Below are 12,592 nucleotides of genomic sequence, written 5' to 3'. Positions count from 1 at the left end.
TCCTTTCCTCAGGCGATCGAAGACTGCACTGGCGCACTGGAGGCGGTGTTGGATCTCATCGTCGATGCCTGCTCTTGTTGCTAGGAGGCTCCCGAGATATGGGAAGTGATCCACTGTGTCCAGGACCGCGCCGTGGATCTTGATGACTGAATATAAACCTAGTCGATCCAATCTTTCTTCATATGTCAGTCCTGCCATCCGGGGAATCAGTCTGGTGAATCTTCGCTGCACTCCCTCAATAGCAAGAATGTCCTTCGTCAGATTAGGAGACCAAAACTGTACACAATATTCAAGGTGTATCCTCACCAAGGCCCTGTACAACTGCAGTAAATCCTCTCACTATGAAGGCCAACATGCCATTTGCTGCCTTCACCGCCTGCTGTAGCTGCATGCCAACTTTCAATGACTGATGTATCATGACACCCAGGTCTCGTTGCACCTCCCCTTTTCCTAATCTGTCACCTTTCAGATAATATTCTGCCTCCCTGTTTTTGCCATCAAAGTGGATAACCTCACATTTATCTACATTTTCTGCATCTGCCATGCATTTGCCCACTCACCTAACCTATCCAAGTTACTCTGTAGCCTCTTGGCATTCTCCCCACAGTTCACACTGCCACCCAGCTTAGTGTCATCTGTAAACTTGGAGATATTACATTCAATTCCTTTGTCCAAATCATTAATGTATATTGTAAATAGCTGGGGGCCCAGCACTGAACCTTGCGGTACCCTACTAGTCACTGCCTGCCATTCTGAAAAGGACCCGTTTATTCCAACTCTTTCTTTCCTGTCTGCCAACCAGTTCTCTATCCACGTCAATACATTACCCTCAATACCATGTGCTTTAATTTTGCACACTAATATCTTGTGTGGGACCTTGTCAAAAGCCCTTTGAAAGTCCAATACACCACATCCACTGGTTCTCCCTTGTCCACTCTACTAGTTACATCCTCAAAAAAAATTCTAGAAAATTTGTCAAGCATGACAAATGTGGGAAAAGGTGAGGTTATCCATTTTGGCAGAAATAACAGAAAAGCAAATTATAATTTAAATGGAAAAATATTGCGAAGTGCTGCAGTGCAGAGAGACCTGGGGTCCTTGTGCATGAAACACAAAGTTAGTATGCAGGTACAGCAAGTAATCAAGAAGGCAAATGGAATGTTGGTCTTTATTGCAAGGAGGATCAAGTATAAAAGCGGAGAAATCCTGCTACAACTGTACAGGGTATTGGTGAGGCCACACCTGGAGTACTGCGTGCAGTTTTGGTCTCTGTATTTAAGGAAGGATATACTTGCATTGGAGGCTGTTCAGAGAAGGTTCACTAGGTTGATTCTGGAGATGAGGGGATTGACTTGTAGGTTGAGCCTATACACATTGGAGTTCAGAAGAATGAGAGGTGATCTTATTGAAACGTATAAGATAATGAGGGGGCTTGACAAGGTGGATGCAGAGAGAATATTTCCACTTATAGGGGAAACTAAAACTAGGGGACATAGTCTTAGAATAAGGGGCCACCCATTTAAAACTGAGATGAGGAGACATTTCTTCTGAGGGTTGTAAATCTGTAGAACTCTCTGCCCCGGAGAGCTGGGTCATTGAATATATTTAAGGCGGAGATAGATAAATTTTTGAGCGATTAAGGGAATAAAGGGTTATGGGGAGCGGGCGGGGAAGTGGAGCTGAGTGCATGATCAGATCAGCCATGATCTTATTGAATGGCGGAGCAGGCTCGAGGGACCAAATGGCCTACTCCTGCTTCTAGTTCTTATGTTCTTATATTCTTAGATGCCCCTTTACCTCCTCCCTTCCCAATGTCCAGGGCCCCAAACACTCCTTAAGGTGTAACAGCGATTTCGTTGTACTTCTTTAAATTGAGTACACTGTATTCACTGCTCACGATGTGGTCTGCACTGGAGAGACCAAATGTCGATTGGGTGACCGCTTTGCCGAACACCTCCACTCAGTCCATAAGCGTGACCCTGAGCTTCTGGTGGCTAGTCACTTTAATCTCCACTCCACTCCCACTCTGACCTCTCCGTCCCGCAAGCTCGAGGAACAGCACCTCATCTTTCGTTTAGGCACTTCACAGCCTTCTGGACTCAGCGAGTTCAACAATTTCAGACCAGAACCTCTGCCCATATTTATTTCCCTTTCCCCTTTTTTTTTTACAACCCCCTCCTCCCACCCCCCGCTTTTTAAATTTTTTTTTCTGTTTCCTGTGGCAGCTGGTAATTATTCCGCCATTCACACCCTATCTAGACTCATCTTTTGTTTCCTAACTTGTGCCATTACCATCTCAATTTGGCGCATCATCCCTTTTGTCTCTCAAATCTCTCTATCCTTCCACCCTGTCATAGACCTTCCCCTTTGTTCTTTCCTCCCCTCCCCCTTTCAGTGCCCCCTGCATCTCTTTAAGAATCTGTAAATTTCGAACTTTTGCCAGTTCTGACAAAAGGTCATCAACCTGAAACTTTAACTCTTTCTCTCCACAGATGCTGCCTGATCTGCTGAGATTTCCAGCATTTTCTGTTTTTATCCCTATTAGTGGGCTTCCTTAACTTTTATTGTTTGGTCTCCTGATTCTAACTTTCTCTGGGCTTTATATTATTGAGTTTCCCCTCACTTGGCCAATCTTTTCCCTCAGACCTAGTTAGTGTCTTTGTTTTTTTCTCTCTCTCTCTCTCTATTAATTGGTAGGAGGGGAAATTTTTTCACTGAGGGTGGTAGAGGTGTGGAGGTCTGGAACTCACTGCCAGAAAGGGTGGTAAAAGCAGAAATCCTCACTACATTTTAAAAAGTACCTGGATATGCACTTGAAGTGCTGTAACCTACAAGGCTACGGACCAAGACCTGGAAAGTGGGATTAGGCTAGACAACTCTTTGTTTGCCGGCACGGACACGATGGGCCGAAATGGCCTCCTTCTATGCTGTAAATTCTATGATTCTATGTTCTCAGCCAGTGGGCAATCCCTCTGACTTTTTCCCCATTCATTGATTCACCAGTAGGCTTTTCAGTAAAACCAGCTACCTACTCTTCCCCCTCCCTCTTTACAGGGCATGGATCTCAAGACACCATCTTCTAGTATCCTGAAAATTAATACAAACTATCATAGTTTGATGAGTCAATTGCTTTTCATAGTTTACTTTAAATGGAGACAATGAGCCACGAACAGTCTATAAACTGGCCCATCCATTCTATTGGTTGGATAATAATGAGCTTCAATGCATCACTGTGCAGTTGTAATTGATACCACCAGTTATAATATGCATTTTAATTGACAAGGTTATCTACGTATGCAATTGGCAAAGTCTGTCCACACATACATTTGTGATTGATGGGTCCATCAGCACGTGCAGTTGTGTGTACATGTAACTGAGGAAAACTCTATCAATGTGCATTTGTAATTGACGGAACCTATTGACCTATCCACTGTAATTGAAGAGTGGTTAGCATCCACACTTGTAATTGAGAAATCCTATTGTATAACGTGTAGCATTTATCAGCTGCAGGAACATGTGTTCAGTTGCTTTATCTGGAAGCTATAGTCAACAACACTGCAGCTGAATGATTAGGATAATAGGATAGCGAGCGAAGCATGTAAATATGGCTCATTTTGCAAATAATCTCGATAATGTTATGGTGTATTAGAGAGACTGTATGAATAATTCAGGTTGTTGAGGAGCATTGAATAGTAAGACTGTACAGTATTGGGCCAGTCTGGTAGAGAGGATTTGAGTCAGTACTTTGTGTTTCTGTACTAAATGGTGCATTTTTACCCACTGAGGTGAGGGATGCCACTTTGTATAGAATAGAATGCCTTTTATTGCAGAATAGACTTTTTTCTGCAACCCATTGTCAACATTAAGCACTGCCAGATTAGAGCTCTCTGCATTGTAATTCAATTTGATTAAGCCAGAACCTCGCTTAAGGCACCAGATCACCTCTTACTGTACTGATCTGACTTTTTTCCATCGGTGCATGTGATGTCTCTTTGAGCATGACTGCCTATCTGGGCTGAATTTTGAGCAGGTTTGTGCTGTGAATTCACAGCCACCAGGGGAGAGGGGGAAAAACAATACAGGTGCGGGGATCGCTCGTAAATATCTTTTCACTTCATTATAATCTCTTTCTTGTGGCTGATGGCTGGCCTTACCCTGTCAACCTTCACAACTTTAAACTCCTCAACATGCCACATCCCACCTCATTTACCTTCACGAAGTTCCACACTTCTGTCCCCTTGAAGCTCACTGGCTTCTCTTGCTCCAGCATGGAAATTTCTGTCTTTGTGTTCAAATCTCACACCAATCTACCTTCGGTATCTCGATCTGCCTCAAGTCTCAGTGTGCACCCTCCACTTCTCTAACATTGAAGTTCTCCTTGCTGCTCAATCTTTCTTGCTCCACCATCGGTGGCTTCTCACTCATCCAATGATGGTTCTACCTTTTGGAATTCTCCAACCAGTTCCCTTCTGGAATTCTCCAACCAATTCCCTCCACCTTACTACTTCCTTTGCTGCTTTCGAAACCTTCCTCTTTTACTATTCTAGCCTCTCCATTTCTCTCCCCTTTTCCCATGCACAGTGTCCACTCTATCTTTTGCTCATTGTAAAGTGCACTGAGACATCACCTTGTATGTGAGGAGCACTAAATTGTGCAGAATATTTTAGTTAATAGGTCGGGCCACAGACCTGCTACCAAGTCTCTGCTAATTCCATTAACTGACCTGTAGATTAAAGAAAATGGACTCTACCATATTGAGACTTAAGCACATAACATAGGATAACACTGCGATACCGTACTGAGGGACTCCTGCACTATCAGAGGTGGTGTTTTTCAGTTGAAACATTAAACCAAAGATCCATCTTCCCTCTCGGGTGGACAGAAAAAGATCCCAAGACATCTCGTTGTCTTGACCAACATTCCTCATCCAACACCATCAAAACAAATGATCTGGTCGTTTTTGTTTGTGGGACCTTGCTGTGTACAAATTGGCTATGGTGTTTCTCTGTATTACAACTGTGACTACACTCCAAGTACTTCATTAGCTACGAAGCACTTAGGGACGTCAGAATCTGCATCGTATAAATGCAAATTATTTTTTTCATTACAGTCAGATGTCCAAGATTAATAGATTGTCTTGTTGAAATTTTAATTTTGGCTTTGTTTCCCAAACCTCAAGTGTGTATCTTCCCACAACAGCACAGTAATTTACTCGATTAATTTTTTTACTATAATGGGAGAATCTAGAACTAGGGGGCATAGTTTCGGAATAAGGGATCGCCCATTTAAAACTGAGATGAGGAGGAATTTTTTCTGAGGGTTGTAAATCTTTGGAATTCTCTACCCCAGAGTGTGGTGGAGGCTGGGCCATTGAATATATCTAAGGTGGAGATAGACAGATTTTTGAGGGATAAGGGAGTAAAGGGTTCTGGGGAGCGGGCAGGGAAGTGGAGTTGAGCCCAAGATCAAATCAGCCATGATCTTATTAAATGGCGGAGCAGGCTCGAGGGGCCTAATGGCCTACTCCTGCTCCTATTTCTTATGTTCTAAACATGCATCGCTTCACTCCATGGCACAGCTTGTCGGCACTCGAGCGTTTGCTGCAATAGCGACGTACATTTATATAACCTCTCACGTAGAAAAATGTCCCAAAGCACTTCACAGAGACATTGTCAGAGAGGGGTTGCTGGGCCACAGAAGGAGATATGGTGAAGTGTGGTCACTGTGCTCATCTTAAAGGTGGGAAGGCAGAGGGAGGGAATTCCTTAGGGTGCAATTCTTCAGAGTCTCCCATGTGTTGTAATAGATGTCCAAAATGTAACTTTAAAAATTGGGAGCTAAAATTTAAAATCTTACATCTGAACCCTATATTAAGGCAAAATGTCAATGTCCTCTGTTGACATTTCTGCATACACTTTATTTCCTGAAATTTTGAGGAGAGAATTCATAAATCTTTTTTCCTCCTTCGAGAGGTAACAAAGGGTTAAACATTCTGGACTATCGCCGGAGTATGCAGTGGACTAAGATCTCTCAGTAAAAATCATAACCTGGAAAAACAATGAAGCGATGCTTGAAATGAAGTTTTGCAGCAGTTTTTCCACATAAATAGTGCCAGAAATTAATGATAACACGAAGCTTCGAGAGCGGTGACCCATGCAAAGTTAGCTCTTTCTCTTGTTTGGCTCATGAATGTTGATTTCATTTTGGGAAAAAAAAAATCAATGTTTCTTCTGCACGTTGGAGACTAGTACAAGTTTTACTCTAGCTGAAGCAGGTAGGTAATCTATAACTGTCAGTACTATTACTAGCAATAAAAGTTTAATTGGTTCTATTTGGATTGATCATGGTTGGAATTCACACTGCAGAGGTATGCAGCATTTTCTGCTTTGTGTCTGATGACTGCCTTAAGTACTGGGCAAATGGATGCAGTAGAGGTTCAAGCCAGAGCTAGGCTCCCCTTTTTAAATCTCCCAAGCAGCATTCTTCCTGCACAAGTTTGACTTTTCTATTTCATCAGCTTCAGCTTGCTTTATTGGTTATCCATGGAATATTCGGGGCCTGAAATTCTGGGATAATAGCATATTTCCTGACATGTTCTCTAAAATGACTCTCTCTGCTATTATATTTTAAATGGTTAATACCTTTACTGAGATGGTGGAGTGAAGAGTTTCAGACAAATGCCATTTGTAAACTAATGTCCCTCTAGTATGTTCTTGAGCTGGACAAACAAATGTCATAACATTTCAAAGCCTAGAAAACTGTCAGAAGGTTGTGGGCTCAAGTCCCACTCTAGGGACTTGAGCGCAAATAATCTAGGCAGTACTGAAGGAGCGCTGTCAAAGGTGCCGTCTTTCAGATGAAACGTTAAACTGAGGCCCCATCTGCTCTCGAGTGGATGTAAAAGATCCCATGGTACTGTTTCGAAGAAGAGCAGGGGAGTTATCCCCAGTGTCCTGACCAATATTTATCCCTTGATCAACATAACAAAAAACAGATTACCTGGTCATTATTCACATTGCTGATTGTGGGAGCTTGCATGTGTGCAAATTGGCTGCTGTGTTTCCCACATTACAACAGTGATTACACTACAAAAGTACTTCATTGGCTGTAAAGTGCTTTGAGACGTCTGGTGGTCATGAAAAGCGCTATATAAAAGCAAGTCTTTCTAAGTCTTTTTGCAGTATGGCTGCTACAATTGACATTAGTGTTCCCGGATGAGAGTAGAAAAAACAGGCTGGAATCCTGATGCTGTTTATCTTCTCGACACAGTTTATTCACATCACTCAACATACCAAGACTGACCTGCATGTCTGGCCTGTGTGCTGGTACACTTTGTAGGTGCAACTGATTTATTTAAACTCAAGTTTTATTGGTTGCTCAGATCATATAACTCAAACATATATTTCAGCAATCATTGAAGCAATCAGCAAGTGAAGGCTCGAGATGGAAATGTATTACCATCTCATAAACATATCCTTCATACTGAGGAGGTGTGATGGGCCGGCCGCTTGACTAAAGGCTGATATTACAAGTTCCAGTAATGGAACTTATTTAAAAAAAAATGCAGAAATCAGTACAAACCTGCACAAGAAGCATTGTAGCTGCTATATTTTCTTTTCTAAAATTTGAATAAAGTTTCCATAGCAACTGGAAGTAAAATGACAACCTAATGATTTTCTGCGATTGAGTTTGAGGTGATTCTGCTCTCTAACTGTTCTTCCAGAACCAAGTTGTTGCACCACATTCAGATAGCATTGCCCATCCAGCTTATTTTATTTGGAAACATCGCAGCTTATTGTGTTGCATTTTTTTTTATGATGGTTTTATCAAAGATCTGACAGCATATCGGAAACCTGTATACAAAACACATAATTTGCATCAGCAAATGATGTGCAGTTTGTCTCCTTCTCTGGCGATGGAGACACCTGCCTCCTCCAGTAAAAACAAGATGCAAATAATACACAGTGCATTGAGCTGAGCCGTATCTTGCCTCTTCCGTATAATGCATTGGTAAACATAAATGAAAAGTACTGGCACAATGACACCTAGAAAATGAAAGCTAAGTCGAGGAATGGCGCCCGTCAGAGACAGAAGAGAACTGTGACATGTGTTTTCTTTTTACTAAATTCTTTATACACAACGTGCCCTCTCGATTCAATTGCTTCAATATTTTTCTTGCTGGCCTCCCATCCGCGACCTTCCATAAACTCCAACTTGTTTAAAGTTTAGCTGCCTGTATTCTCTCCTTCATTCCAACTTCTTCAAAACTAAGCTGATTGTATCTTGTCCCACACTAGGTCATGCTCAACCATTACCCTTGTCCTCACTGACATACCTTAAATACAAAAAATAGTCTCAAGATTTTCCAGAGCCACCAACCAAAACTTCATTTACTAATTTTACAAAGATCGCAATTTAAAACTCGGATCGGCAGGATATCGTTGTGGAAGTTTCATTGGTTTTTGGAGCCAAATTTTTTTTCTACAAATATGACAACAAAAAACAAGTCTAATTCAAAGGATGAAATTTCAAGACAGTTTCGGTGTTTAAGAACATAAGAACATAAGAATTAGGAACAGGAGTAGGCCATCTAGCCCCTCGAGCCTACCCCGCCATTCAACAAGATCATGGCTGATCTGGCCGTGGACTCAGCTCCACTTACCCGCCCGCTCCCCATAACCCTTAATTCCCTTATTGGTTAAAAATCTATCTATCTGTGACTTGAATACATTCAATGAGCTAGCCTCAACTGCTTCCTTGGGCAGAGAATTCCACAGATTCACAACCCTCTGGGAGAAGAAATTCCTTCTCAACTGGGTTTTAAATTGGCTCCCCTGTATTTTGAGGCTGTGCCCCCTAGTTCTAGTCTCCCCGACCAGTGGAAACAACCTCTCTGCCTCTATCTTGTCTATCCCTTTCATTATTTTAAATATTTCTATAAGATCACCCCTCATCCTTCTGAACTCCGAGTAAAGACCCAGTCTACTCAGTCTATCATCATAAGGTAACCTCCTCATCTCCGGAATCAGCCTAGTGAATCATCTCTGTACCCCCTCCAAAGCTAGTATATCCTTCCTTAAGTAAGGTGACCAAAACTGCACGCAGTACTCCAGGTGCGGCCTCACCAATACCCTGTTTCAATCGGGACACCTGGCAGAAACCTTGCGTACATAAGTGGAATGTTCTGAAAGGAATCAGTAGTTCAGTTGCTTTCCTTACAATCTGTGACTGTTCTCTTTCAATGCTGATCCAAAATTATTCCAGCTCTTTTGTTTCCCAGAATAGAATTTCAAAGTGCTGTTTGTAGTGATGTTAATCAACAGTTCCTGGCATGTGATGGGAAGATCTGAAATCTGAGCTGCCATTGTTGTGAATGGACAGTAAACCCACACACATTCAGACTGGAAAAAATATTTTTCAAACTGCTTGGAGGGACTGTTGAGATGGGTGAAATGTTGAGGAAAACCGTGCTCTAAGCTACTTTCAGGAATTCTGACAGGAGCTGGAATGGCATGAAGTAGCCTTCATTTACATCCTATCGCCAAAGGTGAATCTTGCCAACCTGTACAGATCAATCCACTTTTGATAAATACATTTGTTCTTCCCTTCAAGTTACAGAATCAGCTTGCTACCTTTTTCCAAAGATAGCAGCTAAGTCACCATGTTATGTTCGGAATTTCTTGTCATTGAATTTTAACTGATGGGGCTGTTACTTCCTGTTACAAACGTTGTTCACCTCATAGCTCTCAGGCACAGTTCAAGACTTTACCAGACGACTGACTGTGAACTTCCTCTATGGAATAGAGCCCAGTTCCTTGTGCAAGATCTGAATAGCAATGTTTTCAGTGCACAGGATTTCATGTATTCGGCAATTTTCAATATTTCGGGACTCTTGCAGCTTCACTCCAAGGTCTTTCAATGCAAGTACTCTCAGTAGATCACAGTGTGGTAAGTACAACTGTTGAAGTACTTCTTTGACTCTGCTCAAAAGGGCCATTTTGTGTCCAATGTAGCCGTGCACCATCATTGCTAATGCCAATATCAGTGCAGCTCTTCTATTTGTGACCAAAAGCCTTCAGCGCTTCACCTACATTGTGAAGATATTGGCAACTTGTGGCATTGTTGTCAGAGATAGAAAAAGAGATCTTCATCAATGTGTTCAGCTTTGGTGGTGTTATAGGGTACTTAGACCAGAAGTACATCCACGTTTCCAACCTCTTATCACCTCATCCAACTGCAGGCTGAACTTTGGGTGAAAGAATTTTGTCAGTTATCTCCACTCGGCCGTGATCTGATATCTCACAAACTCGGTAGCAGACTATATTGTTGTCAGCTGTTCCTGCATTTCTTTAAACACATTTTGAACCATTTCAATTGCAGCCAGCAGAACAAGTGTCTTATTAGTAGTGTGTTTGATTTATTTGAAGCAATCTACTTGGTCAGCTTGCTTTTTGTCTGTGTTGAAAAACTCAGTGGGTTAGATTTTCATCTTCACCGCCTGAGGAATAAGCTAGCAAAGCAGGTTGCCTGCCCACCCATCTAATATTCATTGCATTGATTTTCAATAGAATAAAAATCAGCTGAGTCCTGAAGGATGGGATGGTCTCAGGTTTATCGATGGAACCAATGAAGCACAGAATGCACTTGGTTTTGACCCATCCAGGTTTCACCACTGAATACATTGTTAGCATACAGATGGTTCACTGCACAACGATGCCTTCTGTGGCCCATTATTTATGCATAGATTCATACTTGGAGTACCGCAGAACTAAAATACCACAATATAATCTCTCATGAAATGAAGCATCTTGACTTACATACAGACTTACAATTTGTAATATGTTCATGTAATGTGCTGGTGTTTTAACATTAAATAGCTAGAGATGTTGTGTTTAGAGAAGAATCATGAAGTCAAAGAACGAGTACCTTACTGGAAAATGGCAAAATTAAAGGACATCTGACCCAAATGAACCAGGCAGAAAACCGAGCAGAGAGATCGACAGATCATTAGTGGGTAGTCTTCAAATATGAAATGCACAGATTACAAAATAAATACATTCCGACGAGGTGAAAAGGAAGTGCATCAAAGTATAGAGTTCACTGGATAAGATAGAAGATTAAAATTAAACTGAAACTTTTGACGGGAGGCATGTGATGAAATGAGGGCAAACAATATTAAAGGCAATTATGAGGAATGTGGAAAGTATAGTCGGGAAGTGTAAATGGAGGTTAGAAGGACTAAAAGACAATGTGAGAAAAGATAACCAATATTAATGGCTCGGAATCTGCTGCAATTTTGCACCCAAACAAATATGTAATTGTGGCATAACACTAATTTCCGGCATAAAAGATCAAGGAAATTTAAGCGCAAGTGTCTTACGCCCACTCTTACACACTGCCCGAATTTCATCGATCTTTTACGCCAGTTCATCATGATCTAGGCCTGACCATTTGTGGTTCATTAACATGCCTTAACGCCAACAACCCCACCTCCATCCTTGTTTTAAATGCTCATTTCTCTCTCTCAGATTTGATCCGAAACGAGCTGTACAGCAGCTCCGGGCCTGTGGCGTGTTGGAGACTATCCGTATCAGCGCTGCAGGATACCCATCCAGGTAGGTGTGTGGCTCATGCTGCTCTGCATAGGTTAATCTGAAACCATTTTGTATATAATTATATGGGAGGCGGAATCCGGATTCTACCACTACTGCATGCAAAGTACAACTGGTGGATAAAAACAGAAGTATTTGAGGGTCAAACTGCTGTCTTTGAAGCCTGTAGAGTATCTGTACCATCTCTGGGTACGCTCGGATCCCCATTACAAGCATGGATACAGTGAAGAACTCCTGAGATCCGCTCAGTCTATGTAATTTCTTGTGCCCGTTCTAGTAGCCTCTGAGAAAATCCATGAGACTAACAAAAAAAAAAACCTGAAGTAAGCTATTGATAGGTTTTGAAAAAGTATGAGCTAGAGTAGATACGACATCTGCAGCAGTAATACAACTCCTTTACAAAGCAGATTGAGCCCAGAAACCAAGTCCACTTGAAAGCTTCCCAATTGCTGATGTACCACACTCCTTAATACGTCCAGTACTTCACTGAAGTGGCCATTTTTCATGTGTGAGCCTTGACAGTGCTGTCAGCAGGCTACTTCACTGTACAAGGCATCACAACCAAGCTCAGTGCTGTTCTCACCTGATCTCGTACATGAACACTTACTCCACCCAACCTCTGAAGCTTCTTCCAACCCTACATTCTACCTTTCACCCTTTGTTGTTCTGAATACATGCCTGGCTTCTTTCTCTACAATGTCAGTGGCAGAGCCTTCAGCCATCATGACCATGCACTCTGGAATTCTCTTTCCAAATCCCCCTGCCTTACTGCACCCCACCTTCAAAAGCCTCCTCAAAACCTACTTTTTTAACAATACCTTTGACCATCATCTGTAACACTTTTCCATATCTTGCTTGGTGTCCCTTTGTGAAGCACCTCAAGACATTTCACTTTGTTAAAGGTGTCATTATAAATATAGCTTATTGCTGTAACAATAGAAATTAGGGGCCCAAGTTTCCACATGATTTGCGCCTGATTT

General features: G+C 41.9%; 1 protein-coding gene across 1 annotated transcript in view; it reads left to right on the top strand.

The window, feature by feature from the left end:
- Nucleotides 1-12,592, top strand: part of myo5b (myosin VB) — a 310,547-nt gene that overhangs the window by 223,348 nt on the left and 74,607 nt on the right. The window contains exon 17 of the mRNA XM_070867495.1: nt 11,529-11,615. Within this exon, the coding sequence (XP_070723596.1) occupies nt 11,529-11,615 (87 nt within the window). The remainder of the gene's footprint in view (nt 1-11,528; nt 11,616-12,592) is intronic.

This window comes from Pristiophorus japonicus, chromosome 2, assembly GCF_044704955.1.
Source record: "Pristiophorus japonicus isolate sPriJap1 chromosome 2, sPriJap1.hap1, whole genome shotgun sequence".
NCBI lineage: Eukaryota > Metazoa > Chordata > Chondrichthyes > Pristiophoridae > Pristiophorus > Pristiophorus japonicus.
The sequence above is the reverse complement of the archived record's forward strand: the minus strand, read 5'-3'. Positions and strand labels throughout refer to the sequence as shown.